Source organism: Parasteatoda tepidariorum, chromosome 9, assembly GCF_043381705.1.
Source record: "Parasteatoda tepidariorum isolate YZ-2023 chromosome 9, CAS_Ptep_4.0, whole genome shotgun sequence".
NCBI lineage: Eukaryota > Metazoa > Arthropoda > Arachnida > Araneae > Theridiidae > Parasteatoda > Parasteatoda tepidariorum.
The window spans coordinates 48830175-48850922 of NC_092212.1; the positions used below are offsets into that span (position 1 = coordinate 48830175).

The 20748-nt window shown below is 30.7% G+C and overlaps 1 protein-coding gene across 2 annotated transcripts in view; it reads left to right on the forward strand.

Annotated features, from left to right (window-relative positions):
- Positions 1 to 17286, forward strand: part of LOC107450960 (uncharacterized) — a gene marked incomplete at its 5' end in the record, with an annotated part of 22109 nt that extends 4823 nt beyond the window's left edge. Inside the window, 5 exon segments of one of the 2 annotated variants that reach the window (XM_043049951.2) lie at positions 1165 to 1438; positions 5273 to 5300; positions 6436 to 6676; positions 10627 to 11232; positions 16930 to 17286. In XM_043049951.2, the coding sequence (XP_042905885.2) occupies positions 1165 to 1438; positions 5273 to 5300; positions 6436 to 6676; positions 10627 to 11232; positions 16930 to 17195 (1415 nt within the window). 2 annotated transcript variants of the gene reach the window in all.
- Positions 17287 to 20748: the final 3462 nt, after the last annotated feature.

Below are 20748 nucleotides of genomic sequence, written 5' to 3' on the forward strand. Positions count from 1 at the left end.
ATATATATATATATACACCATTCAAATCAGCAATCAAATCTCTGGTTAGAATAAATTGATCAACAGCATTCGCATTTACCTTTTTAAACACATTACTCTGGGGAACACATTTTTTGTTTCATTTATAATAGTATTTAATCTTACGTAATTTCGGTGAGGGAATATAAAATCTGAAATTAGGTTCGCTCCGAAAGATGCAGATTATTTTCATAATGTAATTTTAAGTTTATGTGAAATTTTTTCTGAACGTGCAGTATCGTATCAGTTTGCATGCATGCATACACACTTTATAATTCAGTTTATTTTATTTTATTTTATTTTATTCTACTCTATTTTATTTTATTGCCGGTCGTTGAACAGCCGACACAATTTTGGGTTTACGGCTACTAAGGTTCAACTCCGTAGCCTAGCAATTTTGAGCCCAATCCAGAAGACAAGAGAACTCCTGAATCAAGTATTGGGAGAAATTTGCCTACATAAAGTATTGGGGGAATTTTCTTAAGTATTGGGAATCAAGTATTGGGGGAATTTTTCTTAAGAAACTAACCCGCATTTGCGTTATATTGAGAGGAAAAACATGAAAATGTTCCACGGTTAGCTGTGCAAAAGAGGTCTCTAACACATGATCTGTCTACCAATGAGGATATTTCACGTCAGCAGAGTGATCGGAGCGAGCCGAGTGCAGAATTCGTATCGACCATCCATCACTGGTATTTGAACCCGGCTCACCCCAATTGAAGGCGAAAGCTCTATCCCCTATGACATCACGGCTCTCACTACTCCTTTTAAAATAACACTTAAGACAAAAAATATATCCTAACGTATCGCATCATAAACTGAACTGGTTTACCACGTTTTTCTTACCACGCCCTTCATTGCGGAGAAGTGGGGACACTTAATATTCAGTCGAAAGAATTTCAAAAGAATAGAATATATCATTAAGTTGGATAAAAACTATAGTTTGTTGAGAGAAGTCAATTGCAGGTTTGAATTCAGCGACACAAAAATAACTAAAATCTGTTCCAATAGTCTCATGCAACAGGAAGAAAAAGAAACAAATTGCTCCCCAGTATTATCAATTCACTGTATGAAATGCAAAATCAAGCAAATTAAATTTTATTTTCTGGCATATTTGTGTCCAAACTCAATTTACTTTTTTTTCAGAACGTTTCTTTGGCAGCAATTGGCGTGATGTTCATTCAGTTTTATACAACGATAGCAGCTTACTTTGGTATAAAGACAAGTCTCGACAAGAGCAGGAAGGCGGCGTTATACTTAAAGATGCACCAGAACTTATAGCTTACGGAACCTACACATCACAAGTGCCTAACCGCCCACCTCTGCCGGATCATTATGAACCAAAACAGTTCCTTGCATTCGGAGTAAGAGGAAAAGATGTTGTTTATTGGTTCCTGTGTCCCAATCAGGAAGAAGTGGCGTAAGTAATTTTTATTTTATTTCATGAAACTCAAATAATGTATTGTAATTATAGTCAGAACTTAATGCAACACCTCTACACTATTTTTATTGTGTAAAACTTTAATAGCACATCTTAAGTATGCCCTCTAAGTCTGCAGCTACAGTGATAAAAATGGTGCTTAAATGAAGTAAAACGGTTATGCTATATAAGAGGAAACCGCTTACCGTGCCAAATACACTGAAGAGCCAAAAAACTGGCATACCTGCCTAATATCGTGTAGGGCCCCGGCGAGCACTCAGAAATGCCGCAACACGACGTGGCATGGATTCGATCAATGTGTGAAGTAGTGCTGGAGATAATTGACACCGTGAATCCTGCATGGCTGTCCATTAACCATTGGGAGTAAGAGGGAATGGGGATATCTTCTGAACATCACGTTGCAAGGTATCCCAAATATGTTGAATAATATTCATGTCCGGGGATTTTGGTGGCCAGCGGAAGTGTCTAAATTCAGGAGAGTGCTCTTGGATCCACTCCCAGACATGAGCATTATTGATCATATTTGGGATGATTTGCAATGCGATGTTCAGAAGATATTCCCATTCCCTCTTACTCCCAATGGTTTATGGACAGCCCTGCAGGATTCATGGTGTCAATTATCGCCAGCACTACTTCACATATTGATCGAATCCAAGCCACGTCGTGTTGCGGCACTTCTGCGTGCTCGCTGGGGCCCTACAAGATATTAGGCAGGTATACCAGTTTTTTTGGCTCTTCAGTGTATATTCATCAGCTTTTCTTGAGTAAATGATTTTATCTTTTGATAATTAACTTTTTTGAGCCCGTTACACTGTAAAAATATTTTGATCAAACTGCAACGAAAAATACCAGCGCTCACCGGCACGTTTTACCGAAATATCCATTTATTGGAACTTGTTACGGCTTTATAGTTTTTATTTACCGTACGGTTTGTTACGGTTGTATGTTACGGTTTGTAAGTGTTTATTTACCGCAGTTTTTTTAGTAATAACTACAGTAAAATCATTGAATCACTCTAATCAAAAAAATATTATTGTAAAAATTACGATATAGTATTTTACGGTAAAAATGGATTTTACGGATATTGAACTCAACTTTATACTACCCGTACTTTATACCGAAATTCAATCAAGGATTTTTTACAGTGTACGTTAATGTGCTGAAAGTCCCAAGCAAATAAATACGCATTAACCTCGAATGTTAGAACTTTTTAAGCACTGCTTGACAATTTCTAAGGAATAGTTACATTTTTCGGAATAAATAATAATAGACATTGATTGATGAAATGAAAACAAATGCATATTTAGTAGATACAATCTGCATTTATTATTATGCAAAATAGTTCAGATATCGACATATCGAAAATAATAAAATTAAAATATCTGCTCATTTCTAAATAGCCATGAAAAATGGATCATCTTGTCAGAATGAAACAGTTTCTTAGTAATATGTGTGATTACCTCGGACACTAGATGCAGTACGTGCTCTGACACTAGAAGATGCAATATGTGCTCGGACACTAGCACATATTGCATCTGTATGCTGCCCACTAAACTAATGAAGAGTCCGAATCAAAGATTCGTATATTGTCCCCCTCCTCCCTCAAGATGGTTTTCAGCACTAGCACGGTTTGGTAAAGGCGTGTTCCTTGTGAAACACGTCTACCAAGTACAACAGGCATTCTCTACGGGATTTAGGTCCGAGGAGTACACAGGCCATTGCATAGGCCAATATCTTAACTTTCTAGTGTATCCGATACCTCAGCGCACTTGTGTGGTCACGCATTGTCGTCCATAAATAAAAGTCTGAACCTACTATACCCCTAAAAAGACAAACATGATCAAGAATAATCCTTCTGCACTACCGCTGCGATGTAATGTTACTTCGCTACAAGATGCGAAGCGGTGCTCAGCCATTGAGCTAGACAAATGCCCATACCTGTCTGCGCAATATCGATCTATACGTCTGCGCCATATCTTGGTACACGGGAGGTCAAGGGACAAAACCGGGTTTGTCCCTCGACCTCCAGTGTGACAGACGTACCCGGACTGTTCTATCAAGGCTTGCTAGAGGTGACATCAAGTGCCTCACTTTCAACGAGGGCAGGAAAACCTTCGTCACCTGCACCCAGTGCCAAATTCATCAGGTTTCTCCTGAGCATCTCTTGAATTGCATGGGGCTCTCTAAGGAGGATCTCTTTAACAATCCTCTCCTAGTCTTCGACTTCCTTTCAGTCAACGAACTCGTGGATCTTGTCTGACTCCGTCAGACAGAGAGAATAAGCAACAACAACGTCTGCGCCACACCTATCACCTTCATAAACCTATTGTTGCGCACAATGCGCTCACCTTTCTCGCCACACTACCTGGTTACCAGAATCACTTTTCATAGTGAATCGGGATTCATCTGAGAACATCACTTTGGACCTTTACTGGTTATCCCAACCAATACGTTCCTTACACCAACGTAATCTCTCGCGACGATTGCATAATTAGAGCAGTTCCGTGAATGCAAATCAAATTGATTTTATCACCATGGAATTGTTCTTTGAGAAGCATGTGTACCAGTAGGGATTGCAAGGCCTGCAGCTATCAGCCTAGTAGTGACATTTTTGTTCCTTTCTGCTGCTGGGAATACATACATTTACTATTGAGGTGTGGTGTTCCTACAATGACCACCGGCATGCTATCGCATATCATCTCCACCTTCAGCGGTCTTTTTCAATCACGAGAAGACTATTTTTTGCTCTCCAGATAATACGTCTTCTGTGGTGATATGTTGACCAGCTTATCCACGATCGAGAATTCAAATGATATCTCAGTAACATTTTGCACTTAATTATTGTAATACCACACTGAATTTTACAGAAATAAGTTCAACAACCTATGGTGCTATCCTGATCAAATACCTAGGATTATGAATTTTGGAAGGAATGAAGTGATTGGGTGCACGGTCTTTCATGCAGATTTTATGCAGGTAACTGATACAGCTCTATCACGCCCTCTGCACTTGATTTTACAGTTATTGGTCGACTGTCAGTAACAGTACTTCGCATAAATCAGTTGTCCCTTAGCAAATGTCAAGCAATGTATAAATTACTGTTAACATATTATCACTTACGTTTGACATAAAAGGGTTCCATAATTGAATTCTTTTTTCACTTTAGTGGAACCAAAATGAAACAGGGAGACAGAAAAATCATAAACTGAAAATTACTATATTACATTAACTTTATTTCGAATGATGTTTCACAGGACACCCTCTTATTTTTTAAAAACATAACGAAAATAACAGTTTGAAACTTACTTTTTCCAACATTTAGAAAATTATTTAACCAATAACTAATTTCACTGTACTGCAGTTCCCAAATTTAATATCTCATCAACTTTATTTCCTACACAAGATACTGTTACTCATCAACACCCAAGCTCATCAATACATAAGTTACTCATGCGTACTTATCAGCAAAATATTAATCACTTCCATGTTGGAACTTCTTAATATCTTGTTGATAAGTTACATTTGCGAATATACAATAGGGCATTCATCTTCTATTGGGAATCATCTGTCTGTTACCCATGACTTCATAGGAATAATATTTCTTAAAATATCTCCCTTAAATGGTCTAATTTGAGTTGTACCTCCTGTATTCTTGGCTCTTGGGTTAAGCTTTTCTCCGAGGTCTTCTTATTTATTCAAAAAAAAAATATCTTGTAAAAAAATTAGCATTTGATAAATTACTTAAAACAAATATTCCTTTTTAATTTGTAAATTTTTTGATTCTTAATAAAGCTTTGTTTTATGATATTTCAGGAGCTGGATGGCATCAATTGCTTCAACGGTAAATTTATTTACTTTTTTAAAGATAATTTTTAATGATTACTGGTATTAACATTTCTTAAAGATATAGCTTGACATATTGATTAAGTACAGTATCAAACAAGATAAACAAGTTTCGCAAGTTTTTACAATAAAAAAGTGACTATTAAGTTACGAGAAATAATTTTCTTTTATTTTATCTAGAATAAACCAAATTTATTAAGTCATTTCTTGTAAACCTTTGTGTTTAATGAGTTCTATAATACATATTTTTATTACTGCTCATATTTTTATTTGTTTACTTAAGTTAAGTAAAGCTTTTTTTAACGAATAAATCTGTATACAGTATTACAATAAATTTAATATTAAATTATTATTATTTCTGTCCCACAATTTATTTATTCAAAAAACATACAGTTATTTTTTTCTGCTTTGTAGATCTTACGTGCTGAAATATTACTCCGACATATTTATTCAATTAATTCACTTTCTCAAAAGATTTCTATTTTTAACACACTTTTACATATAATTTGAATTAGACCTTCATTTCTTTTTGCATTTCGTTTTTTAGCTCATTAACCGAGTATCTGTAAGAATCATTTCATTCCATGAAACGCTATCCATTTTCGGCTAAGAATTCTCTTTAAAATTCAAAATTAAGCACCAACCCAAACTGCGGATTTGGCCATTTGGCATCATTAGAACATGCCAATTTTTTACTTAAATTTCTTGCAATTACCAAGCAATTTTCTTCAAGTTTCGAATTAATTTTACTTTTTCCTGTTACACTACATTTCAAATATATATCTCGCAGCTTTTGCATCCGATCAAAAAATGAAGCGGAAGTTAAATTTATCACATTTTTATAAATCTTTACTTAAATAAGCCAGATATTTCTATTTATCAATTATCGTGGTTATTGATTTGCTCACTGCTTTTCCCCCCTGCACGAACCTAATACTACATGATATTGAGATTCCATTATTTATATCAAACTATACTTGTCTTTTATAGCTTTGACATCCTACTCGCATTTCCTTAAAAGAAAGTTTTTCAACGTATTTGCATGTTCTGATGGTTTTTGCATATTTCAAAGTTCTAGATCAACTATATATAATTATATAAAATAATTATATACTAAATATAGTTTTTTTCAGATGCCACCTCCGCCAGGTGCTCCTCAAGAACCAACACCTGCAGAGAACAATTCTGTAGATAAAAGCAATGATCAAACTATAAATAACCATCAGATGATGCCTCAGGACACTATACTACCGCATCAGCCTATTTCCCAGCAACCTATGCAAGCACCACAATATGCACCACATCAACAACCGCCACCTCAATATACACCACATCAGGGACAGCCCCCAGCTTATGCTCCAAGATCATCACCAGGTATCAATCACAAGATACATTACAGTGTATACAAAAAGGGCTAAAAGTTTTTTTAAACTTAATATCATGATAAAGGTTAGAGTAATTAAATAATAATGATAACATCTGCTCATCTTGATGTCCTGGAATCTTTTTTTTTCATTTGAATGTTAACTCCCTTGTTAACGACATTAGTTTCTCTCTAACTCTCCATAACGCGTAGGAATGCATTTTACTCTGTTTTGGCCCTCGGCCACTATGATTCTTCCTGTTCTGGTTTTTAACTTTTTTTCTCTATCGGCTTCCGTGGTTTTTTTTATTTTGGTTCTCATTTTTATTTTTCTATTTTTTCGTGGCAATTTCACGTTTTTTTATTTCAAATCATTTTGTTTCTTTACATTCAAGCTTGGTAAGTCTTGAAAATAGGCGCCTATTTGTAAAGAGCTTAAAACATGTCAACTGTAATTTGTTTATTTCTGAAGGGAATGAAGTTTTCGATCAAGTAAGATCAGGTAAAAGTTAGAGTACTTGAAAAAATATTCTTTAAGAATTAAGAACGGGTAATGTGAGGAATGTTTGCATTATCTTTATTTTAACAATCTGTATGTAACAAATATACTATGAAAATATACAAGTATACTTTATTTTAACAATCTGTATGTAACAAATATACTATTAAAACATACAAATATACTTTATTTTAGCAATCTGTATGTAACAAATATACTATAAAAATATGCAAATGGACTTTATTTTAACAGTCTGTATGTAACAAATATACTATGAAAATATACAAATATACTTTATTTTAACAATCTGTATGTAACAAATACACTATGAAAACATACAAATATACTTTATTTTAACAATCTGTATGTAACAAATATACTATGAAAATATACAAATGTACTTTATTTTAACAATCTGTATGTAACAAATATACTATGAAAACATACAAATCTACTTTATTTTAACAATCTGTATGAAACAAATATACTACGAAAATATACAAATATACTTCATTTTAACAATCTGTATGTAGCAAATATACTATGAAAACATACAAATATACTTTATTTTAACAATCTTTATGTAACAAATATACTATGAAAATATACTTTATTTTAACAATCTGTTTGTAACAAATATACTGTGAGAAATTCTGGATCAAATTATGATAAAAAGTATCAGTAATTGTTACGTTTTACCTTAAAATCCATTTTTATCGAGACATGCTACGCAACAAAAAATCTAATTCACCGTAATTCTTACAGTAATAATTATCATAAAATCATTGAATCACTTTTATTAAATAAATATTACCGTAAAAGTTACGGTATAATATTTTAGGTTGAAAATGGATTTTACGGATGATGTACCCCAAAAGCCTGTACTTTATACCATAATTTGAGCCGAAATTTTTTACTGCATACATATTTATGAAACTTCAAATTCCTAAGGAACGTGGAAAGGCGAATATTTAAAATCATTTAAAATTATATTTAAGATTATTTTAAATTTAGGATTCATCAGAAATATTTTACTCCATCGGTAAAATTACTGCAAATCAATCACTTAAGTGTATACAGAAACGTTTCAGAAGCTTCGTGGGAAAAATAACAAATTTTTTTCGTTTTAATTTTATTTATGTTCACTCTTGGAAAAAATCTGTTCTACAGCAAACCATAAATTCGGTACTTTCAATCCTAACATCTAATCGCTATAATCGTCCTAATGCTAAAATGTGATACAGTTAAGCCTAAATCACAGATTTATTAATTTACTGAATAATGTGGTTCAACTTAGAACTATGAACTGTACAACTATGAACTGTATTGAGGATGTAACGTATTTGAATGATATTATGGTTCAACCTGCATCAATATTTCTGACAGTTTATATTGTTTAGACGTTTTGTGACAAACTGAACTAACGTAGTCGTCGAATGCAGACTGTTGCAATATGATTTTTAATAATATCACTAGATTTGCACGTAATAGTCTTTTAAATTTAGTACTAGCTGAAATGAAGGCGCTCATAAGAAAAACTTCTAACAACAGGATTTATTGAATTTAGCACTAGCATAAAAAAAGTTCTATTACAAACTTCTCACATAACGGCCGGTTAACTATAGTAAAATAATTAAGAGTTTCAATAAACATTTCTGAGATGACGATCGATTTTATTCAGTACTAGCATTAACAAATTTTCGAACGAATACCAACATAACAAAGTTGTTATCTTCACATTTTATATTGGATCAAGCCATTTATTTGTTCCCTTACGAAAAAAAGGTGTTTTTGAGGTTGTTTTGTTGTTGACTGATATCAAAAATACACCTGAGATAGAAAATGAGATTATGTTTTGCACCAAAAAAAACTCATTAATAAACCTTAATTTCAACCTCATTTGCACCTCAGAAAATCAGTCTCTTATGTAACTCAGAAATAATTTTAGTTTAGATCAGGAGGAGTTATTCACACCTCAAATATATTTATTTGCTTGCATTTCAGAAAAAATAATCCATACACCTCGAAAACAAGCTCCCTAAGCTCGGTTGCTCTGAAGGAGATTTCCATCAACCTCAAAACAACCTCAAGTGTGACTAAAACAACTTCATACACCTTCATTATACACTTCGGAAGGTTGATCTTTTAAGGTTGTTTTTGAAATCAACTTTGAATAAACCTCAAATCAACCTTGACCCCTCAAAACAGCCTCAAATATACCTTAAATCTCTGTAAGGGTTATTTGCTTAAAAAAAGAAGAAAAAAATACAATTTTGTTTTTCGAAACAAATATTTTTAAGAGAAATTTTATCATTTAAACAATTTGATTGAAAGCTATATCGAAGCTTAAATTGTTACAACATGCTGTATTGCTTTTTAAAAGTAAATAATTTTCGGCATTATAAAACAGTTAAAAGAAAAACAGTTGAAGCATAAATGAACAATTTTGTTTCAAAAGAAGATTGAGCTTGTTAATTTACAAATGGTAGCAACGGCTTTTAGCTTTCATTCGCATTTTTAGATAAAATTATTATATGCATAAAACCATCTAAATCCTTTTCATTTTGCTCAGCGAATAAAGCGGTTTTGCTGCAAAGCCAGATAAGTAATGAAATCCATATTGTAAGAATATCATTGTTTTAGAAGATAGAGCTTATTAATTTACAGATGGTAGCAATGACTTTTAGCTTTGATCCGCATTTCAAGATAAATTATTATATGCATGAAACCATCTAGATCCTTTTCATTTTGCTCAACAAATAAAGTGGTTTTGTTACACAGCCAGATAAGTAATGAAATCCATATTGTATTACTATCATATTTTTATTTTTTCCTATAACTTCCATATTATGATACTGAAAGAGAAATAAAAAAATTCCTAACCATTACTACAAAAATCTTAAAAGTAGAGGTTCTAAAAAAATAAGCACTAAAATCCTTTTTCATACTAAAAATATGATATTAGTCTTCCGTCTTTACTTGCTGAAAGCTACGGGAGAGCAATTTTCTTATTTATTCAGTAATTAATAATGCATTCGAACGATTTTTACGTTCTATTGAACTTAGTTAAGTAACATTAAATTTGAAAATTGCAAGTTTTTTTTTTTAAACTTGAACTTTGAATACTTACAATCTTTACTCGAACACATTTGAATAAATAAAATGAAACAATATTTATTCAAAAATGATAATTATTTAACTGAATAAGTACGAAAATTCTAGACATGCAATTTTCCGCAGATTAATATAAAAAAAGCAAAATCCCTTTTCTTTTTTTTGGTTTTGTTTTTGTTTGAAGGAGCCTTTAAATTTAAATGTTCAGAAAGAGGATTTTTTAATGAAATTACAATGTATTTATTTAGTATTAATTATACTGTTAATTATAATAGCATTAATTATAATGCTCGTTATAGTAAATATTATACAATTATGCTCGTATTAATTATGTGCTTTTTTTTCCAGGAAATCCAGCTCAATACCCACCACCTTCCGGATACCGCCCTCTTCCCTATCAAGGTTACAATCAAATACAACCACAGCCTTACCTAGCTCCTGCAGCAGGGGGAACTACAGTGGTAGTTCAACAAGATCGTCCAAACTATGTTGGGGGTGGTGGATTAGGAGGTGGTGAATTTGCTATGGGCATGCTTGCAGGTGGTGTTCTTGGTACAGCTTGGGGTTCGAGATCTTATTTTGGTGGAGGATTTGGTGGTGGATTTGGTGGAGGATCTGGTTGGGGACATGGTTCCGGTTGGAATCATCATCATAGTACTCAAGATAACGACGTAACAATCAATAACTATTACGACAACGATACTACTATCGTAAATAATAATCTGGACATGACTAATAACACTGCTATAGAACAGGCACAAGCACCTCAAGCACTTCCTTTGCAGGAAACAACTGCTGTTGAACAATATGTGCCTGTGGAAAATAACATCAGTACAGATTATGATGGTGGATATAGTGGAGGAGGGTATGATGATGGATGCGACTATTTTGGTGGTGGAGGGGATTTTGGAGGAGATTTCGGAGGCGGTGACTTTGGAGGAGGTGATTTTGGAGGTGCTATTGGCTTTTAAGAAAACAGATATGCAATCGTGGTTTTAAGGCTTTTGTATAAAACATTTTTATATGGAAGTTCCTTAAGCGAGAAACAAATGCATGTGTTGCATGTGTTCTATTGCACTTTTTGATGAATTGTTTGTATTAAAATTAATATTGCACTTATTTATAAACATTGTTTGTATCACGAAATACGTATAATAACTAAAGTACGCTTAATTGTGTCTAGAAGGCACAAAAAGGATTCCAAAATACTCTTAAGAGGTTACACAAATTTTTACATTTGTCATTGAAAAATTGCCCCTTTTCCTTTTTTCAGCTTAAATGAGAGCGTTTCTTTACATTAAATACGAAACACAAAAGTTTTTGAGAACTACAGCAAGTCTTCAGTTTAGCATAAGTTCAGTTTATATGTATTCCAAGAAATATTTTATGCTTTTTGCATCAAGATACCATTACAAGATCTTTCAAATATCTGCAAAAAGAATTATTCAAACGAGACTAAATTGCAATGATTGTAAATTAAATGTTCTAAAACTTAATGATTTAACACACTATAATAACTTGATATTAGTAATATTATACGGCAAATGAAGTACACTTTAGATTTATTATACGTAAATATTTGTTGATTCGTATAATAATATGGTAATGTAAAAGTTTGAAGCAATCTATTCATAAATTTATACAGTTAAAAATTTATACAAGATAATACAATATATTTTAGAGCTTATTTTGTTTTTTTTTAAAAATGTTAGATGTTTAAATTTTACTTTCCTTCAAAACTGTTCTTCTCCAATTGGGCCAACAAATAATTTGTCATAAAAAACTTAATTGTATCTTTAATAATATTAATTTCAGCTTTACTAGAATTTTTTTGAAATAAAATAATTAATAGATTCAGTACTATTATGTTTAAAACTATTTTGTTTACGAAACCTTTAACAAGATAGGCTTTAAAAGTGTTTATTAAATGCTGAAAATAATTTTTTAAAACAAAATAATCACAATTGAATAAATTTATCTTCTGTGTTCAAACATATTTAGTTAATGAAATTTGTTGCAAGCCTGATTTAAAATATATTTTTTTATTGCTTGGAAAACAATGTTTCCGCTATGTTAGTTAAAATCATTTTTTTGTGTTATTTCTTTCAATACAAAATGCACGGTACGTTGGAAATATTTCGTCTATATAAGTATAGTTCAAGTTTATATTAAATGTTTTCAGTCAATTACCTATTTGTTCTCTTTTTAGCATATATATTTAAAAATAGAAAATACCAGCATGTATCCATAGATTTGTTAATAATCTCGGCATGATAATAATCTTTCGTTTTTTTCTCCTATTAATGTTAGCTGTTAATATGTTTACCGTGTTGTAAATATGTCAATAGGCTTAAAAAATATTCTTATTATATTACGTGTACCATTACCCAAGCAACGCACCTATCATATAAGAAAACAGATTAAAAGTATTTCTGAATAAACTTAAAATTGGATAGGAAAAATTCCTAACGTAAAAATTGGCAGCACTTAATCATTAACTTTCAAATACAACACCAAATACAACAACTTACAAAGAACGTAGAAAGAAAACAAAAAGTAAGGTCAACTATAAGAATTAATAAAATTAGAAATGTAGTATCACTATCCAGGATGAAAATCTTTTCTTAATTTTTGAAATTCAAATTATTACAAAAAAATTTAAATTATGACATGATTACACTTAAAATTACGCATTCAACATTAAGTGAAATATTGACTTGAAATTATTACTATTACTATGCAAAAATATTTACTTAGAAAAAAATTAATTAAATATTTTTCCCTAAATTATTCAAAATTATTCACACTGTTAAAAAAAACTTACCGCTACTGTGTTGGTTCACAACAGTTAATATAGTCACGGTTTCAGTTAAATTACACGCAAGTGTTCGTTTTTTTTAAGTTTTACTTAATAACGAAAAAAACATTAATTCATTTCCATAATGTTGATAATTTTCATAAAATTGCTGCTGTGTATATATACGTTAATAATTGCAAAGAAAAATTCAGTTATATCTCGTTAAGAATATTTAAAAATTTCATTGATTTTTATGAATTCTATAAAACGTCATTTCTCTTTTATTTATTGCAAATTTACCAAAATTTCCAAAACACTATCCTAAATAAAAATCTGATTTCTGAAAATAAAACAGGCCGGGAGCTGTATTTCGTTATTTTTGACAATCATTTATTTACGAAATCGTGCGTCTTTGACGAAATGCGAACTTTTAGATATTTGACGGAATTGCTTCCTCCTCCGTGTATCATCTTCGTGTCGTGTGCGAAATTAAAATAACAATAGGTCTTAAAATTTCAATTTTGATTTCGAAAAAAGATGAAAAAATTTCTCCAATCTGCATCTGAAAAATGATTATTTTTTCTTTCTTTTAATGCTGTAGCATTCTTGTAATTTTGCTAAATTTAAATTGATATTTTTTCATTGTTTGTGTGAAATATTAGAAAAGACTTAATTAACAGCTTTATTGCCAGTTAATCTAATTAACTAATTAATTAAATTTCTAAGTATTAACTAATTTTAACCAGGCATGACACATATGTCACGGAAATTGTGATAATTCTATAAGAATTCCTCTAACTTGAAAAAGGACTGTTTTCATATTAAGTAAATATTTTTTACTCTTTTCAAAAATCAAATAGTAGCTAACAGAAGAAAATATTCATTTCCTTAAAAAAAATCCCTTTTTCGACAATGGCCGACATATTCCCATTATTCCCAAGGAAACTGTTTCGTCAAAAACGTAGAAAATTTTTTCGAAGTTCGAATAATCACTTTTTTGAGTGAAGATTGACTTAATATATATGTATGTATATAAAATTCATTATAAAAATTATCTTTTAACTATTACATTGGCCTTAAATCTTATAATTAATTCGTATTTACTAGAATTGATGAAAAATGCTAAAACATGTTATAAATATTTAAAATATGATTAAAAACTGTAAATATGTTTACAGTTTAAAACTATTAGAATTCTTTTGTATAATAAATTCATGAAGTTTGAAAAAATCTAGTTGAAGATTTTATAAAAAAAAAATTATTATTTTTATAAAAATAGACTTTCCCTGTAATATTTAAAAATATTTTTCTCACATCTACTAAACGAAAAAGACATTTGAAAATGTATATTTCAGAAGGATTTAAAGCAAGAGGGTATTTTGTTTTAATATACATATTTTCTATTGTAAACGGTTACCCTGTATGCCCAAAAATTAATAGTGAGATATCATTATAAAACTAATTGTATCTAAAAATCAAATTGTTTAAAGCAATAAATGCTTTTAACTCTTTTTAATTATTTAATATGAAATTTTATTAAAATTAAATTTATATTTGTAGAAAATTCAAAGTATTAAAGGTATTGATTCTTGATATTTTGTGTTTTATTCTGTAGTTGCATGAAAAAATTGCACATGAATCGTTTATTTCAGAAACCCGTTATATTTTCTTTTTAGCAAAATTCTTAATCCAGAAGACATATTGATTTTTTTAATGTCAACGATGAGTTTTTAAGGAGAATATTTGATTATTTCAAAACCGTAATGGGACTTAATAGCATGAAAAACTTCGTGTTTTGAAGTTTTTAATTTAGCTTAAGTGTTGTAAAATAAAAGTATTTATAAACAAGAAAAGATCCGAATTGATTGATGAAAATATAAAAGATAACCTAAAGCTAAGTGTTTAATCCAAAAATAAAAAGATAATCCAAAATTAATTAATTTTACTCCCATAATTCCAATTTTGAAAATTTATTTTTGAAATATTATACAGTGCTTTAAAGTTTATAATAATTGAAATTTTTTTCAAAATTGAACTGGCGAAAAATGTTTCCTCCCAAGAGCAATGAAAATAGAATGAATTACAAATTCAAAGCTTAAACAAGAAAACACAAAACAAATACATAAATGTAAAATGCTTACAAACTATAGAATAAAAACATCACAATGCTTAAACTAGCTGACCTTTCTGAAAATACTATGAAATCTAAAATACTTTTAAATTCTGTATATGAGTAAAACTTTAACGAATGCTGGTATGCTGAAGCATTTATCTAAACACAATTAAATTAAAAGAAAAGAAAATTATTCATATAGTTAAGATATAAAAATTAGCTTGCATTACGGACATTACAGAAGCATCAAGTTCAATGAAATAACAATGAAATTTAGATGGAATCAACCCATAAATACTGAAAAAAAACTGATATATTATATGATTAACCAAACTAAACTGTCTTTGCTGAAAGATAATTCAAATAGTAAAATTTTCAAAATATAAGTTATAAATAAATATCTTCATAAAAGACATAAGTGACAAACTATTTATTGAAGATTTCGTTCAAAAATAATAAATTTTAATTCTATTTTTAAATATGCGAATTAATAGTAAAAAAATAGCTTAAGGTGAACGATCATAACAAAGTTTTTCATCAAACATTATTAGAAGTAAGTAATTTTTAAAATCTGTGTACAAACAGAATGTAAATAACATCTGATTTAAGATCTAAGCAACCTTAAGGCAATTGTTACAACATTTTGAAAATCAAATATTAAAATCAATGTATAAATTATATTCTTATAATTACAGACAAAACTGGCATAATATTTAAACAGACATACAAAATTCTGCTTCTCAAGCATAATTAAAATCAAATAAATATCAAATTCCAAATATAATTCAGATTTAAATAAATATTTAAGTGCATGTCTACAATGCAATTAGCATTTCAAGCTAATTCAAAAAATAAATATATGAGATCAAAACTTTTAAGATCAAAAATTATGAGATCAAAACTTAACGAGATCAAAACTTTTACTTCAAAAAATAAATGTATGAGATCAAAACTTTCACGATCAAAAATTATGAGATCAAAACTTAGCGAGATCAAAACTTTTACTTGAAAAAATAAATGGATGATATCAAAACTTTTACTTCAAAAAATAAATGTATGAGATCAAAACTTTTACGATCAAAAATTATGAGATCAAAACTCAACGAGATCAAAACATTTACTTACTTAAAAATAAAAAAAATTTATGGTCCATAAAGAAAAATTCATCTTTTTACATTGAATGTAGTTTGTTAAGGGATTTATGAATACCGAGGGATTTTGTTAAGGGATAATTATTAAAAGATTTAAGAATACCAAGTATGTTTTCTTAATACCATGTTTGTGACACATATTTGTTTTATGCATAACATTAACAACCAAATATTTATTCATAAAACCTTATCGTTTTTAGTCGTTTACTTTCTGAACTCAGATTTTGTTACAATGGGAAAAGGAAATCAATCAAGTGATAGCCTATATGTGATTAAATTAAATAAATATTTTATTCACTTTGCAACTAATTTGGTGTTATAATATAACAACAGGAACATTTGAAAATCAAATAAAGATTTTTGGTTTTGTTGAAATATATTGTTGGGTACGAAAGTTTTAATGGCACAAAATTAATCTTACCAATGAAATAAATAAGTTACCAGTCTTTATCATTTCGAACAAAAAAAAGACTTGTTCCAAAAATGGAACACTGGCTGAGGATGATGTTTAACGCAGTTTCGAAAAATAAACGGTTCAATTGTATACGAAATCGTTAAATTACATAATTTCAATTTATATACTTACATAGATGACACAGAGCTTCCAGAGTTGCCAGCCTACCAAGATGCAGCTGAAAATAGGGAAAATATTGAACAACCAGATTTATTGGAAGGGACTGATAATACCGGAAATTACGAGCAACCGGATCTTATCGAAGTGTCAGGAGGTTACGATACTTTAGAGCAACCGGAAGAACCAGAAAATTATGAAAATTATGGGCAATCAGATTTTATGGATGATTCCGATGTCTACGATATAGAGGAAGCTTCAAATTTTGAGTTTGATGTAGAGTAGAAAATTGTGATAGTGCAATGTGATATAGAAACTTATATTTTTAAAACAATAGTTTCAATAAATAAAAAAAAAATTGTTCATATATCATTTATGTTATGCGAATTTAATTTAAATCAAAATCAAAACATAATTTTACATCATAATCAGAACATAATTTTACAAAGTTTATTTTTTATTTTTTATTTATTTTTTTTTTTTATTTTATTTCTAACGGCAGAAATCGACAAACTCTTAACAAGAAGAATAAACATAGATAAGAGAAAAAAATCAATGACTCATTAGCAGATGTCTAGCACTCCAATATCTGTTCCCCTCGGAGTTCCCATGTACAGCCGAACATCCCATCAAGTGCTTCCTATCCATTACTTCGAATTTCCTACCGAGTGGGCAATTCGGACTCGTAAAACTACCAATGCGGTGGAGGTGGTGCGCAAGACAGTCATGACCCACCGCAAGTCTAAATGCTGCCCCAGCCTTCTCACGGGGTCTGTCTGGAACGCCCCGGTCTAAAATGTTCTCCCAAATTTTCAGGGATATGCGGGAAGAAAAGGACACTTTCCAATTTCTCCACATTAAATTTTTGATGTAAATTTTCGTGGAATGAAATGATCTATATATATTTTACAACGTTAAAAACATGTATTTTTAATTTTAATCTAAATGCATTTTTTTTTAATAAACACCCTAAAAGTTCATAATTAGACATCAGTTAAGTCAATAGGAAGCAAATAAATTTTTTAATAAAATCGGCTAAATGGATTTTCTAATATAAAATTCAATACAAATTTTAAGAAAAGTGTAAACTAATATAAATACTTCTATAGTTCCAAAAAACAGGGAAAATCTCTCACTCTCTCTCTGCATATAACGGAGGAGTCTTTAGAAAAATCCATGAAGTTGAATTTTATTAAAATCAAAGGAGTTTTACCCCAACTGTTTCATAAAAAGCATGTAACCAAAAAAAAGACAAGAAAATGGAAAAAATTTAGCTACGGAATAGGTAAAAATGGAAGTAGTTCTCTAAGTTCTAAGTAAAAAAAATAGTAAGTAAAACAAATACTAAGTACTAAGTAAAACAAATCGCACAGCATAAATTATATAAAAGTGGACTATCCTGAAAATTTATAAATTTTCACCACATACAGTATTGTAAACTTGGAACTTTAGATAAAGAAAATCACCTTAGAAAGATCTAAGTATGACTAACACTGAAGTGTTTCGGTCTAATCTCCCTATCTCTATTCTGACGTTTCAATAAAGTTCTTCTCTTTATAGCATAAAATATTTAACAACTTTAAAATTAAAAATTATAATAATAATAGAATGTTTGTTAGTTTGCTTTTAACTTTCGTTTCTACACAACTAATAGCTTAGTTTGCTTTAGCTGTTCGTCGCCAAAGCTTGAAACAAATTTCATTCTTCAATTAAAAATAAAATACTATTAATAATCAATAAAATATATTTTAAAGGTAAAATTTACTACACGAAATTTTTGACCAATGGGTATACGTCAACCTCTCCCACTTACTGCGTGTGGTTGCACTCTGAGGGAGCGAGCACGGAGTGAGAGGGTGGTGGATTTTCCTCTAGCATGCGCATTGTGCACATCATCTCTGCAGATTCTAATGCGAAAGTATGGAATTCGGCCTTCTGTTTTCCTTCGCTCCTTCAGTGTGCAACTTACCTAATTCTACTATTGCATTAAGGGGACAATGAATGTTCAAAACAAAAAATTTGCAATTTTTATTCACTACACATTTTATCAGAATATCGGTTGTATATTAATGCATGTCTGAGTACAAACTTTAAAAAAAAAAAAATTTAAAGTAAGAGCTGAAAGTTTTTTTTCCTTTTTGATGCATTACTTTTGAACTCTCTAGTCCGAAAATATCACGGGCACGAGAAATATGAGACAAAAGCCCATCAGTGATTCTTATTTTTTTGGGGGGGGGGTGAGAGGGAAGTGGCTAATATGTAGATTTTTACAAATTCAAATCCTTTTTTAACTCGATAAAGGAAACTCTGATTTGAAAACGATTGATTTCATATTATTTAGTAAAATGGGAATTTTTTTTAATATTTCAAAATCCAAATAATTGATTTTAAAGGATTTTTTCTCCCTCTGAGCACATACATTGCCCCTTTAATATATTGTGCACTAATTACTATTATCAAATTCTTGGGCCATCAATTTCATTCAGAATTACAATAAATATAAAATGATAAAAGAAACTAAAAAAGATTCTCAGATTCTCAGAATAGTAGCAAAAACAAGGGTGGAGCTAATCTTTCTAGGAAACAAAATTCAAAATTACGATTCATTTCATCTTTCGAGATACGCGTTTCGAATACAAATGAAGGAAGGGAATCGAAAAGTTAAATTATAATCTTTTCTGTGTGGTTTTTCTATGCCGATTTATGTAACGTTTTACTTAACTACTGAAAATTATAAACGTGCACGCAATTCAACATAATTATCGCTGCAGCATATTAATTAAAATATTATGCATTTACCATCATTTTATCGAAAGCTGAATATTTTTACAAAATTAGCCTTATTTAGCTGTAAATATTATTTTTGTAACCTGTATTACTCTGTAAATTATTGCGACGAATAATTTAAACAAATGCTTAAAATATCAAATAGCTTGCAAAAATATTTAAAACAAATATTAAATAATTTACGGAAATATTTTAAATATTAAATAGTGTGTAAAAATATTTAAAATATCAAATAATGGCGAAAATTATTTTAAAATCACGAAAGCAAATGTATTAGATACACCATACATACCATAAAGTGTAATGTTTATTTTATTTTATATTTCATTGAACAGCTGACCCAGTTTATTGGGTTTAAGACTAGTAATTTTCAACTCCGTAGCCTTGTAATTTTGAACCCTATCCAGAAGACAAGGGAACTCCTGGATCAAGTATTGGGAGAAATTTGCCTTCGTGGAGGACTTTTGGATGGAAATAACCTGCCTTTGAGTTACATGGAGAGTCAAACCACGAAAACCTCCCATGGTTAGCCTGGGTGCAAGGGAACTTTTTTTTTTTTTTTAATGGCGGGCACTTGGAGCTATTGTCCATTGGCCACAGAAAGTGCCAGAACTGCTAATTCTCTTTTCGTTACCCAGTGGGCACCTGTGGCGAAGCCACGGCGGTGGAACAGCGTCGCCCACGTCACACTACCACAACCCGTTTATAGGGCAGGTCACATTCACACATTCACACACAAAGGAGAAAGGACATAGAACACAGATAGAGGGAAAGAAACATCCATGCCTTGCCCGGGATTCGAACCCAGAACCTTTCTGATGCAAGGACAGTTCCCTGCCCGCAAGGGAACTATAACCCGTAATCCGTCTATCACTGAGGATATTTTTACGACAGCATATTTTTACGGTCGGGGCAAGCCGGATGCGGAATTCGCGTCAACCAGCCACTGCTGTTATTTGAACCCGGTTAAATTCATTGGCAGGCGAAAGCTCTATCCACTATGTATAAATGTTTCATGAAAATCGCAATTAAAGTCTTTTCTTAAGAAAAA